Source organism: Canis aureus, chromosome 11 (genome assembly GCF_053574225.1).
Source record: "Canis aureus isolate CA01 chromosome 11, VMU_Caureus_v.1.0, whole genome shotgun sequence".
NCBI classification, from domain to species: Eukaryota; Metazoa; Chordata; class Mammalia; order Carnivora; family Canidae; genus Canis; species Canis aureus.
In genome coordinates, this window is record NC_135621.1 from 28,164,296 (window position 1) to 28,187,346 (window position 23,051).

At 54.5% G+C, this 23,051-nt stretch overlaps 1 protein-coding gene across 1 annotated transcript in view; it reads right to left on the reverse strand.

Moving 5' to 3' along the window:
- Nucleotides 1-23,051, reverse strand: part of CACNA1I (calcium voltage-gated channel subunit alpha1 I) — a 117,903-nt gene that overhangs the window by 64,496 nt on the left and 30,356 nt on the right. The window contains exons 3-5 of the mRNA XM_077915840.1: nt 21,405-21,514; nt 19,115-19,248; nt 3,052-3,149 (exon numbers count right to left, since the gene is read on the reverse strand). Of these exons, the coding sequence (XP_077771966.1) occupies nt 3,052-3,149; nt 19,115-19,248; nt 21,405-21,514 (342 nt within the window). The remainder of the gene's footprint in view (nt 1-3,051; nt 3,150-19,114; nt 19,249-21,404; nt 21,515-23,051) is intronic.

Below are 23,051 nucleotides of genomic sequence, written 5' to 3' on the forward strand. Positions count from 1 at the left end.
CAGGAGGCTATTCCCAACTCTGGCTGCCTGGGCCTCCCAGGCGGGAGGCCCCTGAGGAAGGACCCCAACCCCTCTCTGGGCACTCTGGGCCATGCAGCCTCCCAAATTGGAGCTTTCAGGAACGCAGGGCCCATCGCCACCCTTCTCCAGGGAACCAGGCAGGCTGGTGCTGGGGACCTGGAAGTGACCTCCACAGCCAAGAGCTGCCTAATGAGCTCCTCACTCAGTGCTGCAGGAGAGGGAGGAAGGAGGACCAGAGGAGACACGGGCGCCACGCATCCCACACGTGCACACATGCCCTCATGTGCACACACATGTACACACACGTGGTCTCCTGTGGTTACAGGGACCCTCACACCCACAGGCACCCCACACATCGATGTACAGAACCCCCCCATAGAGAGAGACCTACATCCTGTCCCCCCCACCCCACCCCTAGGATCATGTACAAACGCCTGTGTGTGACCCCCAGCAGGTGTACACATGCATCTGGGAAGGGGAACCGGCCTGTGGGCTCTGTGGCCAGTGGGGTGACAGTGACCATATGGTGGCTGCCTCCTTAGAGCCACCTCTGCTTGCCCTGGGACGGCAGTGGGGACGGCTGGAGACATGTGGCCCTGCCCGTGCCCTCCCCCTGAGGTTGCTCCTGACGGACGGTGGGCTTCCTCCATAACTCCCCAAGGTGAGGCCCGGGCCTTCCATGCATCCACTCTCTCTGTCCCGCCCCGCCTGGTCCCAGCCACCACCGCTCACCCACAGCCCTGAGCCCAGCTCATCCCCACCCATGCTCCGCGCTCCTGCCAGGCATTTCCAGAACACTTTCTTGCCCGGTTAATCCCCAGACCACACTGGGTCTCAGTTCGGACAGCGTGTTTGACCACCAGCCCCCCTCCCTCCCCACCTCGTGCCCCATGCGCTCCACGATCCCTGGGTACCACCCTTTCTGAGCGTGGACGGTGCTGTGGCCCTGTCAGGAGACAGCTGCTCGATGCACTAGCCCAGCATGTCCACTTAACACGTATTCATCGAGCGACTTCCACATACCAGGCATAGCAGTGGGCGCTCTGTGAAGGAAGCCCACTGTGTGACCAGTTTCCCAGTAAAGGTTGGTGGGGCATGAGGGAGGGGAACACACACCATGGCAGGTGTGCTGGGTAGACACCTGGGCTCCAGGTCGCCTGCTGTGTGACCTTGGACAGGTCATGGCCCTCCCTGGGCCTCACGTCTTCATCCGTCCAATGGGATGGTTTTGAACTAGGTGGACTTGAAGGAACCGTGTAGGATTGGTGGGGGTGGGAAGGATAGAGAGAAGCTGGCACCTCCCGCCCTGCCCCCAAGGGAGTCTCCCCAGAGCAGTGGGAGGGGACCAAGGTGGAGTGCTCAACTGCTCCTCCCCACTGCCCCCACCGCTTTGCTTCTCATCACTCACCCCACCCCCCGACCCCCGAGCCTCCCAATGCTTCCCTCAGGACCTTCAGGATAGCGCTCAGGGCCCCTCGGGGTGGGGTGGGGGGCCCATGTTCCCATCATGTCAACATTCCGGTGTGGGGAGGTGACCTTTTCTATGTGGCCTTGAGACCCCTGTGCCCCCAGGACCCCCTCCGCCCTTTGCCCGGCCTGCCCATCTCAGAATGAAGCCACAGTCTGGCCACCCACCCGATCCTCTCGCTCCACAAATACCCTGCAGCATGGCTTCTGGTCCCACCAGGCCTGCCTGGACCCAAGCCAGCCCCACGGGGCACTCACAGGGGATGGGCTGTGGGGAGGTTGGCTGGGTGAAAAGACCAGTGACAAAGCCCCAAAGCCCCAGGGCTAAGAATTGGGGGAGTGAGGACCACTCTGACTGTGGAAGAGGAAGACGAGCCAGGGGACCTCCCCTCTTCTGCAGACAGGGAAACTGAGGCTCTGGCAAGGAAAAGAAGCAAGGGTTCCAATAGAGCCAGGGAAAGAGCTGGGCTCAGGACAGATGGAACTCCACACAGAGCCCTGTCCTGCCACTGAATTGCTGTGTGACATCCTGCCAACCGCGTCACCTCTCTGAGCTTCACACAGGTCGTCGAGAGGGTTAAGTCAGCCGTCAGTATGTCCAACGCCACACACGAGATGGGCAAGTGCTCATCAAAGTTCCTGTCCCTCCCAAACAGGGCTGAAACCCCTGCAGGCGGCGCTCCTTCGTCCTCTCCCTCCTCACCCCATCCTATTCCTAACTCAGGGTGCTAGAAGGACACTGCCCAGGAGTCAGGAGGCCTCTCCAGCAAGTTACTTCCCATTTCCAAGTCGCGGTTTTTTCACCTTGGTTGTCCATGAGAACAGCCCACCTCCCTCGTGGAGGGATTATACGGCTCATGAGACATCATGGGGATGGAAAAGCTTTGAAAGCTATGAATCTGGGGCACCTGGGTGGCTCTGCGGTTGAGTGTCTGCCTTTGGCTCAGGGCGTGATCCCAGGGTCCTGGGATCGAGTCCCGCATCAGGCTCCCCTGCAGGGAGGCTGCTTCTCCCTCTGCCTGTGTCTGCCTCTCTCTCTGTGTCTCTCATGAATAAATAAAAAAATTTAAAAAAGAAACTATGAATCTGGGCAGATGTCAGAGCTTGTTGTTATAACCTTTCAACACTAGGCATGTGGACAGACAGACGGATGGGTGGGTCCTTATGTGGGTGGGTGGGCGCATGGTCTGGTTATGGAGCTTGAGTTCTAAATCAGCACCCATGAGGGGCCTGGGGATCCCCTCCTCAGTGAAACCCGGCATGAGGCTCTCCCTCAAACTAAGCAGCCTCTTTTTACACGTGTGTCCCCCTTGCCAGCCACCCCCACAAGGAGCTGTGTCCCTGAAAAGCCAGACTCCCCAGAATGCTGCCATTCAAGTTCTTTCGGGACTCAGAGGTGCCAGGACCACCCTCCAGCATCTTCAGGCCCACATTCAGGCCTGTGAGCCTGGTGGGAGCAGAACCCCCATCTGTCTGGTCATGGGGGGATCCCCATGCCCAGCACAGGCCCTGGAAGGTGCTGCTTAGTCTAAGCGAAGGAGGGTCTGGTGGGGGACAACTCACTAGGCACACGGTTGATGGCTTTGAGGGGCCTCAGGACACGCACGGTGCGGATGGCCGACAGGTTGATGTTCTGAAGGTCCAGGGAGTACTCGACCATCCTGCAGAGAAAAGGCAGAGAGTGAGGGACAGGGCAGGAGGGATACTCAGGCCACGGACCAGGCAACGGCCACCTAGTCATCCATGCACGCCCCTCCATGCCCCCGGCTGCCTGGAGGGGAGAGGTGAGCAGCAGGGTCAGAGTCCCGGCTGCGGCCCCATCAGCAGTGTGGCCTGGGCTGTCCCCACCTCCGTAAGTGGAACTGGTGGCATCTGCCTCCCACCGTCCTGGGGATTCCAGTAGATGCAGTGAGGGGGCCAGAGGGAACACGGGAGCAGAGACCTTGGGTCCCCACTGAGTGCTCAGCACTGGGCCAGGTGGCTCTTGCCCTTGCTTCCAGCAGCCTCTGAACCAGGGAAGGCTAGTGGGGGGAACCAAGGAACAGGGGGGGACCCCTGGCTGACCCCAGGGGGTGACCAGACGGCAAAACCACAGGTGCAGCTGCGTGCGTGAAGTCCTCGCTGTGGGCAGAGGGCTAGAGCCCCCAGGCCTTATGTCTCCTGGAGCCCCCCAAGCCCCCAGCAAGCCTGGCTGAGCTGGCCAGGTTTACAGGTGAGGGGAGGAGCTGGAGAGAAGTGACATCGCATGTCCCAGGTCACCCAGCCAGGTTCACACCACACCAGTCTGAGTGTCACAGGCCATATCTCCGGGAGTGTGACAGTCACACTGTATTTTCCTTGCAGGGAAAATGCACGCTGTCCTCACTGTCCTCAGCATGCTCCCTGCAGGCATCCAGGCTCCGGCCCCACGGGCTCCTGGCACTTGCCACGCCAGGCCTCTGCGCCCACTGCCCCTGCTGCCCGGATGCTACCTCTCATCTCCGTCCACTGAAACCTCACTCAGGCTTTAGGATCCGGGCAGATGCCCCTAGAGTCCTGGAAGCTTTTCCACACCAGAGACCACGATGAACAGGCCAGTCTAGGTAATCCAGACACAAGAATGACCCAGAGCTGCCCCCAGCGCTCAGGAGTGCCCACTTGAGCCAGGGAGAGACCCAGAGGCAAAGACGACACTAGAGCCCTCACCACCGCCTGAGTTCTCTCATCAAACCGTCCACCCTCCCTCTCCACATTCAACCAGCCCTGAAACTCCTTGGAGGTGGTTTGCCTCCTCCAGGAAGTCTTCCCAGGTCTCCACTGGAAGCAGATCTCTGGGGTCCCCTCTGTGCTTTCTTGGCTTCCCACCAGATCCTCCCTGCTCAGTTGCTACCTCTCCCTGCCTTCCCCTCCCTGAAAGACAGGCCCCCCGGGGCCTAAAGTCTCAGCCTGACCCCGGGTGCTGCTCACCAGACCCTTCCTCCTCGCTTCCCCCTCCCTCCACCCCAGGGCTCCAGCACCACTGCCAGTTCCACCTGTCACTAGCATCAGCAGGGAAACGAAGGCTTTTCCTACACACCATGCAAACCTGTCCAAGTGTTGTGAAGCCACCGCCCCCTCCCGCTGCTTGAAGAATAATTGAGTGAAAGCTTCTTTGCCTGAAATGCCTCCATCCATCCCCCAGCTTTCTGGGGCACAGGCTCCGGTTCCCATGCTCTCTCTCTCAGTCACACACCTGCACACAGCCATCAGGGCACACACACACTCACTCCTTGGACACCCTCATCCACACACACTCCTACCAGAGCCCAAATTCAGAAGAGCGAGGGGGCATGACAAAAAAAGGGACAGAGATGGAGACCTGGGGGACCCGAGGAGGCAAGAGGAGGAGGGGTGGGAGGGAAGGAGGGGGAGGAAAGGAGGGGGAGGGGGAAGGAGGGAGGGGGAAGAAGCAGAAGTGGGAGGAGGAAGAGGGGGAGGAGGAAAAGAGAGCAGCCCCGGAGGGGGGGGCGCTGCAGGTGGAGGCCGGCCCAGGGCAGTGGGGCCCAGGGCAGTGGGTGTGCGGAGGGCAGTGTGTGAAGGGACCAGGGAGCGGAGCTGTATGAGGATTCCGTGCGTGGGTGAGCCAACTGTCATTTTCATATTTTGTAGAAAGAGCTCTCCAGGCAGCCAGGGAGACGTGTGTGATGAAGGCATTGTGGGGGCGGCACACAGGCACACAAACAGGCGCTCACACTGGCTCGGGCGTGCACGCTCGCTGGCGCGGGCACACACACACCCCAGGCCTAGGGGAGCCACCCCAGCTCCAGCCAGCCCCTCCCGCGCCCACCCTCCCCCTTCCGCCCTGCCTCCCTCCATCCTGCCAACAGGGGCAGCGCCGCACCCTGGGCACAGCTGAGCCCCAAGGCTGACTTTATGCTTTGCTGGGGGTGCTGGGGTGGCGGTTCCCAGCCTCTGCCAGACTGAACCCACTCAGATCCTTTGTTTCAGGAGCCCCGGGGCACACCTGCTGAGCTCTGGCAGGTGACAGCCCAGGATTTGTTCCCATCCCCACAAAGTCTCGCAATAAAAATAAATAGATGCTTTCCAGACGGATGGCTAGACAGAGAAAAGCACATGGGTTTTGAGGGCCTACTGCCTGCCAGGAAGTTCTCATGCCTTACCTGTGTTAACCCATTTGAGCCCCCCATTACCTGGATCCCCCTGCACCCTTCCCCATACTCCCCTGGACCAGGGCTCCCCATTCTGGGCACCCTCAGGCCCACCCTGCCCTGGCCCCTGGCCCTACCTCACACCACCTCACTGGCTCCATGTCCCCCCAAGCAGAACCTGTGGGGGACTGGAGCCACTGGTCCTTAAGTGAAGCTGCCCACTGCAACCCTGCCCCGGGGTTGGCCAGGAGCAAGAATGAAAAATCTCTACAGACAGGCCTTGTGGTGAGAAATCAGGCTCAAGGACGCCTGGGTGGCTCAGCAGTTGGGCACCTGCCTTTGGCTCAGGTCATGATCCCGGGATCCGGGATCAAGTCCCGCACCACGGTCCCTGCGGGGAGCCTGCTTCTCCCTCTGCCTGTCTCTGCCTCTCTCTCTCTCTCTGTGTCTCTCATGAATAAATAAATCTTTAAAAAAAAAAAAAAGAAAAAGAAATCACGCTCAAGATTTCCCTTTGCGTTCCACTAAGACAAGGAGACCCAGGGTGTAAGTGAATGTCACCGAGGCCCATGACTACCCAGAGTTAGGAAGCTTTAGGATCTGAGCACCACTCAGACCCCAACCAGTTCATGGGAGGCTGATCAGGCTCGTGCCCATCTCTGAGGTGAACCAAAGCAGCCACTGCCTGGCAAGCCCAGAGACGCATTGACCCAGCCCTTGCCCTTCCCCCTGACCCGACCCTCCAGGTCTTCAGTGTGGGAACACACCTTCTGCAGTCTACTGCAAAAAATGCCCCCAAGGGCAGCCCAGGTGGCTCAGCGGTTTAGCGCCACCTTCAGCCCAGGGCCTGATCCTGGAGACCCGGGATCGAGTCCCCCTGTCAAGCTCCCTGCTTCTCCCTCTGCCTGTGTCTCTGCCTCTCTCTCTCTCTCTCTCTCTCTCTCTCTCTGCATCTCTCATGAATAGATAAAATCTTTTTTAAAAAATGCCCCCAAGACCTCATCACTTGCAGCCCTCATGGTGTCCACTCAAAAGCTCCCGTGAGAAATTTCGTGGAGAATTTCTTGGAAATTTCTTGGAGAAATTTCTTGGAAGCTCTGAGCTTCCTGGCAATCAAGTCAAAAGGGGAAAGGTGGGATGAGTTACTGAGTTCTTAGCAGCAAGAAAGATATTTCCAGAAGATCCATTTGCCTAAACGTTTCTCCCAGGTTCTAACCCTCTCTTCTATATTTCTACTTGGGGGTGTTATATTGCACCTCCATCTCCTGTCTGTGGGAACAAGACAGGGTGTAAATGAATTCAGTAATAAAGAACACGTAGTAAGTGCACAGTGAAGAATCCAGTAGCTCTCATTCTTCTCTGAGGGGAAGAGGATAGAAAGGGGTACACTGGACAGGGATGGAGAGAGATGGGCAGATCACATAGCTAGGAGGGTGGAACTATGGGTTTAAATCTACCCCCTAGGAACCCCACTGTCCTAATGGTGACTCTGTGCACCAACTTGGCAGAGTCTGCTCACAGCTCCCTAGTCTGCCCTAGTTCAGTCACTGGTCACCACCATCCCTCTCTCCTGACAGCCACAGCAACCTCCTGACTATTCTCCTGTCTCCTGCTTCCTCCCCCCACACCCCTTTCTCAGTCAGCTAAAACTTCCTAAAATTTAAATCTAGCTATATCACTCCCTGACCTAAACCTTCCATGGCTCCCCACTGCCCTCAGAACAAAGTCTAGGCCCCTTGACCATGGTCTACAGGGCCCTCCAGTCTGGCCATCCCCTCCCCAAGCCCTGCTCCTATTCCACATGTCTGAGACATCATCACCCCAGGCCTGTCAAGCTCCCCAAACACAACCTGTCTTGCCCCCTTCCCCATGCTCTCAGCCTTCCTTCAGGACCATCTCCTCCATGAAGCCCCTGCTCATCCCCTCCGTACACCACAGGCTGAATCCACCCCTCTTGCTCTGGCTGATTCCACACTCTGTTCACACCTGCCATGTAGTGTGGGTTCCCCTCAAGTGGACCCTGAGCCAAGAACTCAGGAGGTGATCCCAGGGAGTGTGGTGAAGGAGGAGGGGAGATAGAGAAAAGCCAATGAGGGGCTATTCATGAGCTGTGAACAATGGGGACATAATGGGGACCCCCGAGAGACTGTGTGGAGTGAGCCTCAGAATGGGGCAAGAGAGGGGGCAGGGCTGGCCATGCACCCCCCCACACACACACCCACACCAGCCCCACACAGCACACAGTAGGCACTCAGGGATCCACTTAGCATGAATGATACCTGTGACAGAAGCTACCTCCTTCCTCCTCCTCCTACCCTGGATGACACCTGTGGGAGACCCCCTCACAAACCCCCGCCTGCTCCAAAAAAAAGAGAAGGTGAAGAGGGGGTCACTGTATGAGTGAATAACCACTGGGCTGACTTCCCTCAGGCCCCAAGTAAGACCTCACTTACGGGAGTGAGAAATTAATTCCTAATTACACAGTTACTTTATCACACAGCTTCGGTGCTAAAAGTCTAAAAAAAAGAAAAAGAAAAGAAAAATCAACAAAAACCCCCACTACCTCCTGCCAGCTCCCAAGAGCCTAATTAGGCAAGGAATTTTGCTTTAAAGCGAACACTTTCGTCCTGACATCACCCCAGGAGGAGAGAGGCTGAACCCAGTTTGGGGGCATCCTGGAGGAGGGGGGCTCGGGTGCGGCCATGCCAGAGCGAGCTGAGAGAGCAGACACCTGCTCTTTGGGGCACAACCTGACCTGTTCCTGCTGAGGAGCCTCCCTCCCCACCCCCAGATCCCCCACCCCCGCTCCCAAGAGAGGCCCAGAGACCCAGGCCCGGCCAACCGGTAGACATCAGCCCCCAGCCCCCATGACTAGTTCAGGACAGGCAGGGGACCCCAGATGGGCCAGCCCTCGAGCCCAGACCACAGGCAAGAGGGCTCTCCTTGGCTAAGCCACCACCTGGAAACCCTAAGGCGCTAAGGCCATCTTGCCTCCGTGGTGGCCTAAGACATCTGCCAACTCAAACGAAGGCCGAGGCCAGAGCTGGAGAGAGGCAGGATCCTGACCATATGGTTTGAGCATTCCCTCTCTCCCAATCCCAGATCTGCCCTCTGCTTCTTCCAGTTCTGTGAGCCAATGCATTCCCTTTGGGGGCTTGGGCCCCATTTGCCTTGGGTTTCTCTCACGGACAACCCAGAGTCCTGGCTGATTCGCAAGGGCTTTCTGAGTGCTCACTCTGTGCCAAGCGCTTTGCACACCTTCCCATGGTGGGATGATGGCCCTCGCTGCAAATTTGGAAGCTGAGGCTCAGGAAGAGCCCAGGCCACAGAGGGGGGCTCCAGGAGCTCTGCACAGCCCACCCCACCTCATCAGGCATCGGGCCAGTCGCCTTCTGGCTCCCAAGCACCCCCTCAGCTGCTCAGGCGCCCGGTAAGCACAAACACATGGCGGTGCATAGAATAGGGCTGCACCCCTGGGGACAGTTTCACCCAGGGGTTAGAGCGTGGAGGCCGGATCCCAACCCCAGCTCTGCTGCTAGGGCACCGTGTGACCCTGGGCAAGTCACTGAACTGACCTCCCCAGAGTGTGGGGAGAATGAAATGTATTCCTATATGGAATAAGGGCTTAGAACCCGGCCTGACCCCCAAGCGCCTAAGCACCTTGCTCTTGATTTTGGCTCAAGTCATGATCTCAGGGTTGTAAGATCAAGCCCTGAGCCCCGAGTCAGGCTCGGCACTCAGCCAGGGAGTCTATTTGAGGTTTTGTTCGTCCCCACTGCATCTCCCGCTGCTTACACGCATTGTCTCTCTTGCTCGCTCTAATAAATAAATAAATCTTTAAAAAATAAATAAAAGAACAGAGCCTGGCCCAAGTAGGAGCCAAAGAAGCGCCAGCAGTTCCTCTGGCACAGCCTCATTCCCAACCTCAGCTCACACTTGCCCACGAATCACACGTGCCTGCCTCAAGCCCTCCCTGAGTCCCATCTCGTGCCTGAGAAAGCCCAGGCAGGAAGGGCTTCTGGAAGCTCTGATGTGACCCCAGCGCTGCCTGCCACGGGCCCTGCCCCCCAGGAACACCCGAACATCTCATGTTCCCATATGCCCCGTGCTTCTTCCAGACTGTCTGCCTTTGCAACTGCCGGCCCTTCTACCTGGCGTGCCTCTCTGTGCTTTCCAGATCCTACTCCAGAACTGAGCTCGCTTGCCTTGGGTCCCATTGTCCTCTACAAGGGCACCCCTGGCTTGAGGTATGTTCTGTTGTGTCCCGGTTCCTCGGGGCAGGGGCTGGCTCAGAGTCCCAGCTGGGTCTCCAGAGTCCAGCCCAGGGTCTGGCTTAGAGGCGGGCTCTCCACACCAGCTTGTCAAACACAGAACTTGAGGGACACACGATCAAAAAAAAAAAAAAAACCTTGTAGCTGACAAAAGCAACATAAAATGACTGAGATATTATATCTTTCCAGGAAATACCCTTCCCAGATGATTTCTGTGTGTGGCTGATAAAAATAGGGTGTTTCCTCGATCTTTGCAAGGGGCCTACGGGGGCTTTCTTAAAATGTAATTTAAGATTTAGCTAATGGAAGGAAGCTGAGATGCTGGAAATGGCAGATCATCTGTCAGGAGGCAGCTCTGTGATGATTCAGGCTTGCTCTGGTGGATAACTAGACCACCAGCCTACACCGTTACCCCGACACTTAGCACATAGTAGGTGTTCAGTCCAGGGAGGGTGAGAGGGAGGAAATAATAGAAAGTGGGAATTAGAGAGCAGTAACATTAACCCTTGACCTTGGCCAGCACCTTCTGATTTATGGGTCACTTTTGCCTCTATATCCTCACACAAATCCTATGAAACCAGAAGAACGGGGTTCTTTTTTTTTTTTTTTAGAACGGGGTTCTTAAGCCCAAAGAAACTGATGCTGTGAAACTAACTCTGGCCAAGTTCAGAATCAAGAAAAGATTTGATGCCACAAAGTCCAAGGACCCCAAGCAGGTGGGATACAGGGAAGCTCTGGGCACCGCAACAGCAGGCGATCCCCGATCTCCTCTAGACAAGGCTCCACTCAGGTGACAATACTCCAGTGACTTTATCTCTGGGTAGGGTTGCCACACAAATACAGGATCCCCAGTGAAGTTTGAACTTCAGATAAACAATAATGCATCATTTTAAAGTATAGGTCCCAAATATGCCTCATGATGTCTGCTCCATGAAATTTAGTATGGTCACACCAGAGTAGTCTGGGTACCACGACAGATGTGGATAAGCTCCCCTAAACCAGAATCGGTGGGTTCCAGTCCCGTGAAACCGAGAGAGGCATTCCTGATTCATGCGTGGCTGGGGTCTGGCTTATTAGCCTGTGGCCTGAGACTCTCTGGTGACTTACCCCTCAGCCCTCATAGCCTGTAGCATCCTGTTTCCATGGAAACGAACCTGAGTGGTTACCATCCCTCTGATCCACTCTACTCCACAAGCAGATGAGAAAACCATCCACCCCACGGTTCCCCCTGGAATCTTCCCAGGTCCACACCCACCCAGCGCCAGTTGAACTTAAAGAAAGTGGCCCCATGCCTGGGTGGCTCAGTTGGTTAAGTGTCTGCCTTTTTGGCTCAGATCATGATCCCTCAGTCCTGGAACTGAGCCCCAAGTCGGGCTCCCTGATCAGTGAGGAGTCTGCTTCTCCCTCTGCCTCTGTTGCTCCCCTCTGCTTGTGCTCTCATGCACTCTCTCTCTCAAATGAATAAATTAAAAATCTTACAAAAAAAAAAAAAATGGGAATCCCTGGGTGGCTCAGCAGTTTGATGCCTGCCTTTGGCCCAGGGTGTGATCTTGGAGTCCCGGGATCGAGCCCCGCGCGGGCTCCCTGCCTGGAGCCTGCTTCTCCCTCTGCCTGTCTCTCTCTCTCTCTCTCTCTCTCTCTCTCTCTCTCTCTCTCTCATGAATAAATAAAATATTAAAAAAAAAAAAAGGAAGAAAGAAAGATTTCAAGAAAGAAAGAAAATGGCCCCAGATACCCCCTCCCCCAGTTCCACAGTGCCTGGGCAACAGATTCCAAACAAACATGTCACGGAGCCACCCCCTCCTTGCTGGCCCAGAGCCAAGCTCTAGGGACTCCGGGATGATGAGTCAGCCTCAGCCCTGCCCTCAGAGCACCCAGTGCTTGGAGCAGACAGACGTGTAGAGCCCAGGATAAATCAGGATATAAAGATGTGAAGACCAGGAGGGTGCCCTGGCTTGCTGACACCTGGAGTGCTTCCCTGACTCACAGATGATGCACATAGAGTCATGGCGGAGGGAGGCCAGCTCTAAAGGCTCTGGAAACAGCCACAGTGATGACACATTGACACCCATGACCACAGCTCAGTCTGTGAGCAGGGACAAGCCTCAGCACAGCCTGCATGGGTTGGGTTTGACTTTAGACTTCTCAAGACATCACACCAGTCAGCCCAGGCAGAGCTCTGGAGGCTCCAACTAGGCTTGTTAACGTGGTAGGGCCACAGCTTTGGCCAAGAGCAGACAAACTCGAGCCCTAGGAGAGGAATGTGGCACATTCTGAGAGTTGCCCACATAAGGTGCACTCCCTCTTCTTCCAATCCTGCCTGGCCCCAGGGAACAATTCTTGGTTGACTGGACCAAATTCAATGATGTTTTTCTATTTTCCTAGCTTCCCCTGCAGCTAAAGATGGCCACAAGACCCAATTCTGGCCAAATGTGCTAGCACAGAGGAAGGATCTAGATAAGAAAATGTCTTCCTGACCCAAGTGGACAGGCGTGAACGGCATAGCCTTGTTTCCCTTCATCCTTCCCTCCTTTGATGCAGACACGAGGCCAACAGCTTCAGCAGCTACTTTGTGACCATGAAAGAAAGGCCTGGAAAATCACAGACATTAGCCCCCAGGTCACAGAGCCATCACCTGCATCCACCAACTTATAAACTTCGTGTTAGTTGGAAAAAACACCCCAGGATTTGCTTGAGCTGCCACTCGTGTTTCCAGTTACCTGCAGCCGAATGCATCCCAGCAAGTTTCACAGAACCGGACTTAATCGCAGCCTCTGGAGCCAAGCTCCCTGGGTTCCCCTCCTGGCCCTTCCCCCTACCAGCTCGTGACCCTGGGCAGCTCTCTTCCCGTTACCGTGCCTCATCTGTGAAATGGAAACGACCACGGTCCGTCCCTCACAGAGCCAGTCTGAAGATTAAATCAGATAATGCACAGCTTGGGCCCACCGTGAATACTCAGCAAACAGTAGATGCTCTTACTTTTTATCACTTCCCTGGATGGAGCCTGGGAAGATTCAATTCCCTTTGCTTTCTAAAGAACCACTGACAGGCACTTCGGACAAAAGGTACTCCCAGCAAGCGCCTGCAGAGGAGTTCCTTTTAGAAAGCTCTAGTCCCGGGTTGAGGAACAATTCTTATTGACATTTTGTTTCTCAAGAGCCTGTAAAAGTCGGGATGGGGAAGCTGTTCCCTGTGCGCATGCACTCACTAGGGAGAAGACGTTCCCAGGGTCTGATGGACTCTCACCAGCCTCTCCTTCTCGATCCTTGGCTGAGGGGCTCAATTACTGACATCAATGCTACTCGTGTTAATATTTTTAATGACAAAGTACGTCTACCTGTTATGAGAATTAACTCAGATCCTGGCCCCAGATCAGAGAGGGGGCCCTCCTCATGCTTCTTGCCCTACCTGGGGTTCCCAGAACCAGGACTCATCATCTCCGCTTGAAGTGCTCCCAGTCAAGGGCATCTCGAGGGTCAAATGAATGAGAGCATCTGATTCAGGGCCACCTGGGCATTTCGTTAAAATGCAAAGTCCTAGGTCCTCAGTATGCCCTGGGTCTGGATCCTTGAGGCGAGGCCCAGGAATTTGCATTTTAACGTGTGCCCCAGAGATCCTGTTCCTCCTTAAATTTTGAGGAGCACTGAGAAGGGGTGCAAGGAGGTGCATGTGTTTGAGGAGTGGAGAGATTGGTGGCCTGTTCCTGGTCTGCTCAGGCTCATCCCTTAGCTGCTCCACTTTCCTACAGAGAGGCCCCCCCTGGGATGGCATCACGGCTGGAAGCTTTCAAGGGCTTTCTGACTCAAGGCAGCGCCTAGGCAGGGCCCACACCAGCCATGCCCTTGGCAAGGCTCTGGCTTGGCCTCATTCTGGAGAAGTCCCCACAGATCCCCAAGGATCCTCCAGCTCTGCTTCACCTAAGAGAATCATCACCGGAATTCTTGGGGAAGCTTTTAACAGAAGTGCCCAGTCCCCTCCCCACAGACGGCAATGGCCATTCATGTCTTTGGTTAGGGGAGGAGGTAAGTTACCAGCATAATGCACCAAGGGAGATACATAAATAAAAAATATCTCAAGTTCAACAATAACACCATTGAATATTTCATGACCTCCTAATGGACAAAAGCAGAAAAGTGTAGTTTAAATAAGAGGGTGAGGCAGGTTCAACTATAACCCAATGATTGCTGAAGGTCTGTCTCACACTGGAAGGGAGTCTCTAGTGGAGTGCCACAGGACTCACCATCCTGAGTTGACCAAGCACAGGAAGTAAATATAACGAGTGACTGAAGCAGGACTCCAAGAGATCGCTGTAAGATAAAATTAAGAGCAAAAAATGCACAGTTTGGTACTTGGGTTATAAATTAAAAAAAAAAAAAATGGTCAACTGTGTTTAGTTTCAGGGTGCGAGAGATGGGGCCTGGAAAGTGAACACAACCAGGGGGTAGCAGGGAGCACAGCCACTCAACAGGTCACCATGTGGCACTGGGATAAGGATAGCCCATTCTCTCTGCCCCGTGAGTCATCACTGGGAGTCATCACATCAATGGGTGGTACCCCCACCCAGGCACCACGGCAGCCTAAAGTGAGTCCATAAGGTGAGGCTGCCTCACCGACCCTTTGACAAATGGTAGAGAGTGTTGGGGACATCTCAAGTGAATAAGGGAATAAGGGCGTCTAGGTTAAGCATCTGCCTTCGGCTCAGGTCATGATCCCAGGGTCCTGGGATGGAGCCCCGCATCGGCCTCCTTGCTCACTGGGGAGTCTGCTTTTCCCTCTGCCCCTCCCCAGCCCCTCACTCATGTGTGTGCATGCTCTCTCTCTCTCTCTCTCAAATAAATAAATAAAAACTTAAAAAGAAAATGTGAGGGACTGTCATGAATCTGTCAGAGATGCCCACACCTCAGGCTCTGAGCCCCCTCTGCAGTCAGGCACCACCCCCCTCTATCCTCATCTTTCAGCATCTGGCCACCCCTGGGATCTCTAGGCTCTAACATCCCCCTCACGCCCCTTCTCCAAACCCCCCCTGAGGCCCTCCGCGTGCTGTCCCTTCTACCGGAGACACCCAACCCCCATCCTCTCCTGTTCAGCCCTTACTCCCTGCCCAGGTCTCTCTACTTTACACCACTAACCCCTGTGTAAATCAGGTCCCTGTCCCACAACCCCACAGTCCTCTACACTTCCTCGAAGTGTAGAGACTTCAAGACTGCACTGATCCCAATTTAGAATTTACTGAGAATTGTATCCTCTGTTTTATATCTGTTTTCTAAGCTGTGAGATCTCAATGGCATCTGTCTTGTTCAAACCTGCCCCCCCACCCCCGCCGCCATACAGCACAAGGCCTGGCATGTAGTAGGTGCTCAATAAATGCTGATTTTGTAAATGAATAAGTGAATGAATGTTCCCATCAGATGGGCGCTGTGGGAAGACAAATTCAGCTCAGTGAAAGAAATAATTTTCTAGCACATCAGGCAGTCCCCCTTTGGGATCAGCTGCCAGGTAAGTTCCCCACAGCGGCAGCATGCAAGCAGGAGCTGGCTGGATGTGGAGATGAAGGCTCTGACCTCGAAGGAACCTTTCAGTGTGGAGATTGTCTCCTCCACAGCTTGAAAAAGGAGCCAGTAATTTGGGGAAGGGGAGGAGCAGAAAGGAAGAAATCGTCCTTGGGATGTCAGGCCCGTTACTCGGGAAACAGAACATTTATAGCACCAAGCAGGGCTGGGACTGGGGGGCTGGGCTCTGGCGCCTCGGGTTGTGCCTTCCCATCCTGCCCTCCACACCCACACATCCCTAGGCAGAAAGGACAGGGAGGACCTTGAGAATAAGACAGGTCTGAGTCCCTCCAGCAAAAAAATCTCCATTGAACCCGCCCCCACAATCAGGACCAGCTACATCATTTGTGGGTCTCAGTGCTAAATGTAAATGCACGGCCTTCCTTCAAAATTTATTAAGAATTTCTTTTTTTTTTTTAAGATTTATTTATTTATTTATGATAGACATAGAGAGAGAGAGAGGCAGAGACACAGGAGGAGGGAGAAGCAAGCTCCACACTGGGAGCCCGACATGGGACTCGATGCTGGGACTCCAGGATCACGCCCTGGGCCAAAGGCAGGCGCCAAACCACTGAGCCACCCAGGGATCCCCTATTAAGATTTCAAAATGGTGATAACCGAGCATTAAATCAGGCACAGGGGCCCTATGTGGCTGCACATGCGCACGGCCCTTCCTCACCCCCAGGGGGATGCTGGCCGGTGGACCCCACCAAGGACCAATAGAAGATACCAGAGACCTCACCACTCACTGCTCACTCTGCTCAGCTTGAATCTTCATTGTCTTAATTTCTTTTTTTTTTTTAAGATTTTATTTATTTATCATGAGACACACACAGAGAGAGGAGAGACACAGGCAGAGGGAGAAGTAGGCTCCATGCAGGGAGCCCGATGTGAGACTCGATCCCAGGACCCCGGGATCACACCCTCAGCTGAAGGTGGACACTCAACCACTGAGCCACCCAGGCGTCCCTCCATTGTCTTAATTTCTAAATATGAGCAGACAGGGGAATCAGTAAGCAGTAGAGACTCTTCAAGTCCAAAGGGCAAGGCGGAGGTGCTCATAGGAGGCAGTGAGTGAAACCAGCAAAACAAACACCAACCTCCAACCAGGAGTCAAGAAAAATTCTCCTAAAAACGTGAGATTAAGGCAGAGAGCAGGTTTCCTCACAATGTCAGTGTGGAGCATTACTTAACAGACCCAGCCAAGGATCATTTCACTATCTAGGGAAATATACCTTTGTTTCATTCACTGTTTACTGTTAATTAAAGGTCTAGCTGCTGTGAAATCACGTTAACCTGCAGAGTTTTGTAAGTGATTTCTACGCAACAGAAATAACCCCCAAAGTTATGATTTTATGACCCTGTGGGTCGTTAACCAGCTTTGATTCCCACCTAACTCTCTCATCCCCACATTTTCTCTCCAGTGCCTATTTTCCTAATTCTCCTGATTACCATCCTGCTGGGTCCTCATTAATGAGGTGAATAAATCACGTGCCTTTTAAGATTTGCGAGAGGGTCATTTTTTTTTTTTTAACTCTTTGGCAATTATACTTTGATGTCAAGGTTGGGAAAGGACTGTGAAGAAGCCTACTTAGTATCCATAAGGAGGGTCGAGTGAATATTGCATCCATAAAACAAGAACGGGTCCAAGCGGCTCTGAAAAATAAGAAACCCAGGAACAACAAACGATCTTGGGAATTAAAAAGACGCAGAGGAGACGAATGATTCCAGAAGGGGCAGTAATTGGAGGAAAGGACATCATTTGGTGATTCACAAAACAAGTCAAAGAATTCTCTGCTAGTACAGATGAAACGTTTGAGGGAAAAGATGGGAAATGCAGAGAATAGATACAGGAGGGAAATATCCACTTCACGGGACTACCAAAAGGGAGCAGAGAAGAATGGGCAATCACCAAAAAAGCAATAAAAGACTTTTTTTTTTCTGACTGTAAGGAAAATACCAGTTCTGAAAGGCCCCACAGGGAGCAATCCTATACCTAGATTTGCCCTAGTGAACTGTTTGAATTCTGAAGGTAAGGAGAAAACCCTAGAAGCCTCTGACAGGGAAAAAGCCAAGAAGAGTCATCGGCCCTATCCTGGACTCACCCGTAATTCTAGCTTGTGGATCTGAATGGGACCACATGCAGGGCCCTGAGGAGGGAAATTATGACTCCAGAGCGCTGCAGACAAAAACTGTCCTTCACACAAGGAGATCAAAGGAACACAGGTTTGGACGGGCAAGACTGGAAATGACACTATCCAAACACCTTGTCTCTAAAAAAAAAGAAAAAAGGACTTAAGGATGGCCTCCAGCCAAACCAAAATGAGAAGGAGAATGAAGGGCTTTGACAAAGGGAATGGCACGGTGCATAAGACACCCTACGCACCCAGCATAACTTCCAGCGAGCTCTACATAACAGACAGGGTGGCTGTGAAATTGAACTCTGCTCTTAGGGAAGGGTGCTCAGAGGAAGTGTAACATCTTTTTAAAACACTGGTGGAAATAAATAAAATATTTTTTTAAAAAATAAATAAAATCTTAAAAAAAAAAAAACACTGGTGGACAAATCATTTAATTCTAGAACATCCCTGCGGAGGTCAGTGTATACTTGGTGGTACCGACTCCCCATCTTGGCCATGTGCCTGTCCTCCCTCGTTGCCCCTTCTCGGTGGCATCTTGCACACATGCGTGCATGCTGACACACGCACATACATGACGTCACATCCTGTCACAGACACGTGCACCTGCAGGCCTCCAGCCTTTACCTCTCTCCCTCCATCTCTCCCTGTTGTCAGTTCTGCTCTATTGACCCATTAGCGGGCACACTTAGCACCTGCTTGTCCTTCAGCTCTTGTGTGTGTCACCTCCTCGGGAACATCCTCAAGCCTCCAAGCCACCACCCCGGCTCAGAGATGCTCTCAGAAAACCACAGTGCTTTTCCCAGAGTCCCTGTCTCTGTGTGGGGCACACATTTCACCTCCACAGCTGTTGGATGCCTCTCCCCATGCAGTAGTTGGGAAAGACAAAGCCTGCTCTGTGTTTGCTGTCCTTCGTCCCCCAGACCTAATACACAGCTGACACTTAGTAGGAACCCATTCAACCCCTGGCTGTTAGATGAATGCATGAATAGCCACCAGCCCGGTCTGACCCAGAAAAGCAAGAACAAGGCACCAAGCAGGGCCCCAGATGCTCCAAATGGGCTAAGTTGTAACTTGGCTCTTCTCTGGCCGTAGCTTGTGTTTTGAAAAAAATAACCACAGTTTGGAGTTACAGAGTGCCTGAGTCTGTGCTCTAGCTCTGACTTGCTGAGCAATCTAGGATAATAAAATGATAGCTAACATTGATTGGGTGCTTGTTTTGACAAAGTCATACTTATCCCCATTTTACAGATGAAAAAACTGAGGCTTCGGTTAAGTAGCTTTCTCAAGGTTATACAGTTAGTGTGAAACAGGCCCAGTATCAGCTACAGCACAGAAGGACACATGTCTTACCAGAGAAGGGAGGAAGGAGTATCTGTCTGTCCGGGTCATTTAGCAAAGGGCCATCATTCCTCCCACCCCAGGGGCCCAGGGAGGTCCTACGCAATGCAGCCTCATCATTATCACCCAGAAACCCCACAGATTATTTAAATTACGTCTGGTGTGCACCAGATGTACACTGTCGGGTATACACTACCTACCCTGCCATGACGATGAAGAAATCCAGTCGGTTCCATGTGTCCCCAAGGTAGCACTTCTTGCCAAAAATGCCCAGGGCCACCATCTTGAGCACCATCTCCATGGCAAAGAAGACGAAGATGAAGTCATCAAAGACCTGCAGGGGCAGGAAGAAGGCAAGAAGCAAGGACAGTATGAGGCTCGGGGACAGGACCACTGGGTTGGAGCTGTAGTGTGAGGTAGGGACACAGGTAAGGACACGAATGGCCTGGGAAAGACCTGGAAATGTCTCCTCTTGGGCAGGAAGACAACCTCAGAGATCCTGGTCCATTGAAGTCATTTCACAAATGAGGAGACAGAGGCCCAGAGAGAGAATGAACCTGCCCAAGGTCATACAGCCCATGCTTTTGTTCCCAAAAGTCAGGCGTACTGACAAGGGACCCAGATGGGGGCAGGGCTAAGGGCTCTCACTAATAACAAGTGCCAAGCACTGGGCAAGATATTTGACCGCATTCTCTTTTCTAATTGTCCCCACAATCTCCTGGATAGCCCCATTTTAGGTGAGGAAACAGATTCAGAGAAGTCAAGTGACTTGCCCCAGGTCACACAGAAGGTAAGTGGCAGAACCAGGACTGACATTCAGGTCTATCTGATTCCAAAGCCCACATGGAAGGATCTTTCTCAAAACAGACCTGATACTCCCCCCGCAACCTCACCACACAGGTTTCATCCCTGCCTTCCTCTGTTCAGAAAGGAGGCCCCAAATGTGTCCCTAAGCATGGGCTCAGGCGAGTAGATAGTTTCTGAGGACAGGGCCTGGGTGAATTCCTCTTTCCAGGATCAATGAGGGCTGTAGTCAATTTAGTTCAAGAAACAGACCCACTTCCTGTGTTTGGGGACAGAAGCTGGGTGTCATCAACATAGAAAGGAGTCCTTGATGAACCCACCATCTGGATGGGAAGCCAGCCTGGTACCCACTAAGGCTAACTCCACCCAGGGGCCTGAGGCTGGATGAGGAGCTTTTCACCCTCCTGAACCCAAGACCCACCACCCCGGAGATTCTGATTCTACAGGTTTGAGATGGGCCAGGTTTGGGTCTTTAACAAGTGCCTCAGGGGATTCTGAGACCCTGGGCTGCTCAGGGGCTGCTCAGAACTGCTGAGTCCTGTGGAAACACAGAAGGCAGAAGGCAACTCCTCCCTGGCTTTCCCAGGGAGAGGACATGACATGATGTTTATAGACATCTGTGAAATGGGTATAACCCTAGCAGCCTGCACTACAGGTAGACAAGTGCTGCATGGGGTCATGGCAGGTATCCAAGGTTAGGCCCCCATCTGGACCTCCAAGATGAAAACAGGAGAGATACAGGAGGCCAGCTCCTGATGGGAACTGAGAGTAAGTCAGCAAGCTTGGCCTTTATTCCAGGAGCACCCGGAGCTAAGGGCAGGCTTTGGGCAGATGAGTGTCAGGGTCACTTACACTCTGCTGACATGGGGCAGTATGGTTAGTCTGGGGCTGGGGAGAGCAGAAGGCTTGGGGAGGCACTTGGTGGGGGAAAACCGGGGCCTAGACCAGGACAGAGGCTCCAAAACACAGAGAGGATGGAGGGGGGAGAGGATCAAGAAAGAGAATGGGGGGCAGCCCGGCTGGCTCAGCGGGTTAGCGCTGCCTTCAGCCCAGGGCGTGATCCTGGAGACCCAGGATAGAGTCCGGCATCGGGCTCCCTGCATGGGGCCTCCTTCTCCCTCTGCCTGTGCCTCTGCCTCTCTCTCTCTCTTTCTCTGTGCCTCTCATGAATAAATAAACAAAATCTTAAAAAAAAAAAAAAAAAAAAGCGGGGGGCGCAGGGGGGGTGCGGGGAGCGAATGGGGAAGACCAGCTAGGACTGATGAAGAGGACAGCCAGTGGAACCAGGACAGGCCAAGCGGTGGGCATGAGCAGCGAAGGCTGGGCGGGTGGGCGGGGTGTGGAGGGCGGGGCAGGGCGGGCGGGCGGTGCTGGTGGGCGGTGCTAGCGGGCGGGGTGTGGGTGGGCGGTGCTAGGGGGTGTGGCGGGGGGGTGGGCGGTGCTGGCGGGCGGGGGGCGGTGCTGGCGGGCGGGGCGTGGGTGGGCGGTGCTAGTGGGGTGTGGCGGGGTGGGCGGGGCTGGTGGGGGCGGGGCTGATGGGCGGGGCGTGGGGGGGCGGTGCTAGTGGGGTGTGGCGGGGTGGGCGGTGCTGGTGGGCGGGGCGGGGCGGGTGGGGCGGGTGGGCGGTGCTGGTGGGTGGGGCCGCGTGGGCGGGGCCTATAAGCCAGGCCTGGCAGGCCGCCTCACCTGCAGGATCTTGCAGCGGTCGGAGAGGCAGTCCATGTCGTCGCAGGGCTGGTACATGCCAAGTGTCACGCAGTTCAGCAGGATCACCAGCATGCTGACACATTCAAACCATGTACACACAGAGTCAAGGACAAAACAGTCGGGAAGACTGTAGCCATGGGAGAGCTGAATGCAGCTGGAATAATAATACCCCACCCTCCACAGACACAGGCATACACCCCATTCCCCTCCAGACGCCCCACTGAGTGGGCCAATGCCCAAGTTTTCAAAGACCTTGGAGACCAAAAGCTAGCCTACCCACCTCACAATAGACATGGCTGTGGGTGCCAAACCCACCAGAGAACCCAAACCCTACAAGCCACTGCTTGGGAGGACTCCTCCCCATTTCCTTGCCCGGCCTGAGTGTTTTCTTCAGTGCCAGGAAGGGAGAAGCCCACAGAGGCCCAGCTGGCAGGCCATCTCTGGACCATCCCTGCCTGTCCACCTCGGAGCACCTCCCTCTGACTGTCATTGCCTCGCTTCTCTGACCACCTCTCCCATCCCCTGACCTCTGTCTCCTCCATGTCTGCTCCGGGCCTGGAGCTGGAGCCTGCAGAGGGTCCGTCCGGTGTGGCTGAGGTGCGCTGGACACCCCTGTCCTTCCCTCCTCTCCCATGGCAGGGGTTAGAACTCATCACCAGGTTGCAGACTATCTGAGCCTAGGCCCTCCCAGCCTCTGCAACAAGAGGGATGTGATCCGGCCTCCACAGGCCTGCCCAGGTAGAAAGTCTGCTGCAGCCACCAGCTCTAGGCAAGGAGGGCCTCTGAGGCACTTTCATGTCCTCAAGCCTTGTTGGCATGCTCGTTGCCTTTATCCACAGCTAGAACCTCCTTTCTAAGGGGACAGGGCTTCTGCATTCACACATCTAACAGTGATGGGCATCTCGTAGGAGCTCGGTCTGCTGCAGGAATCAGTAAAGCTCTATGGGCCTGCCCATTCTGACATCCAGTGATGCCTGAGTGTCTCCAATGGTAAACCCTGGCCCCTTGCGCTAAGCTGGGACACAGCCACGCTAGCCAGACCCTACCCAGTGGGGGTGAACACCTCTTCTCGCCAGATGGGAGACGGACCTGGCTTCCCTGGCCATGGCCTCCCTCCCATCCCTGGTCCCCTTGCTCACCTCGGGATGCTGCCTTCCTTCCTCCCTCTCCTTCAGACCCTCCTCGCCCAGCCCTGCTCCTTCCTACCCCTCCTACCCCCCCACCACTCTCCCGCCACAGCCTGTAATTACCTGCAGTCCCTGCTAGGGCCCCCTTCTAGCCTGAGCACTGCTCCAAGCAGCAGCTTCGTCATTAATTAACTTTTTTGAAGTTCAAACGTTCTAATTACCAGTGAACTCCCCCCCCCCTCGCCTTTCCCCTTGCCTGCCACGTTTCTCTCCTCCCAGCAGCGTCCTCTGCTCCCTCTGCCCTCTCTGCCCACGTGAAATTCAAAGGGCACTCCAGCAGCCATCTTCCAGGAGCCCAGAACCCCCACTTCTTCCTTCCCTGAGTAATGGAGGCCAGCAGGCCCATTGTACAGATGAGGAAAATGAGCCTCAGAGAAACTAGGGGCCTCACCCAGGTTACACAGCTGGGAAGTACCAGAGCTGAGATCCACAGCAGGCC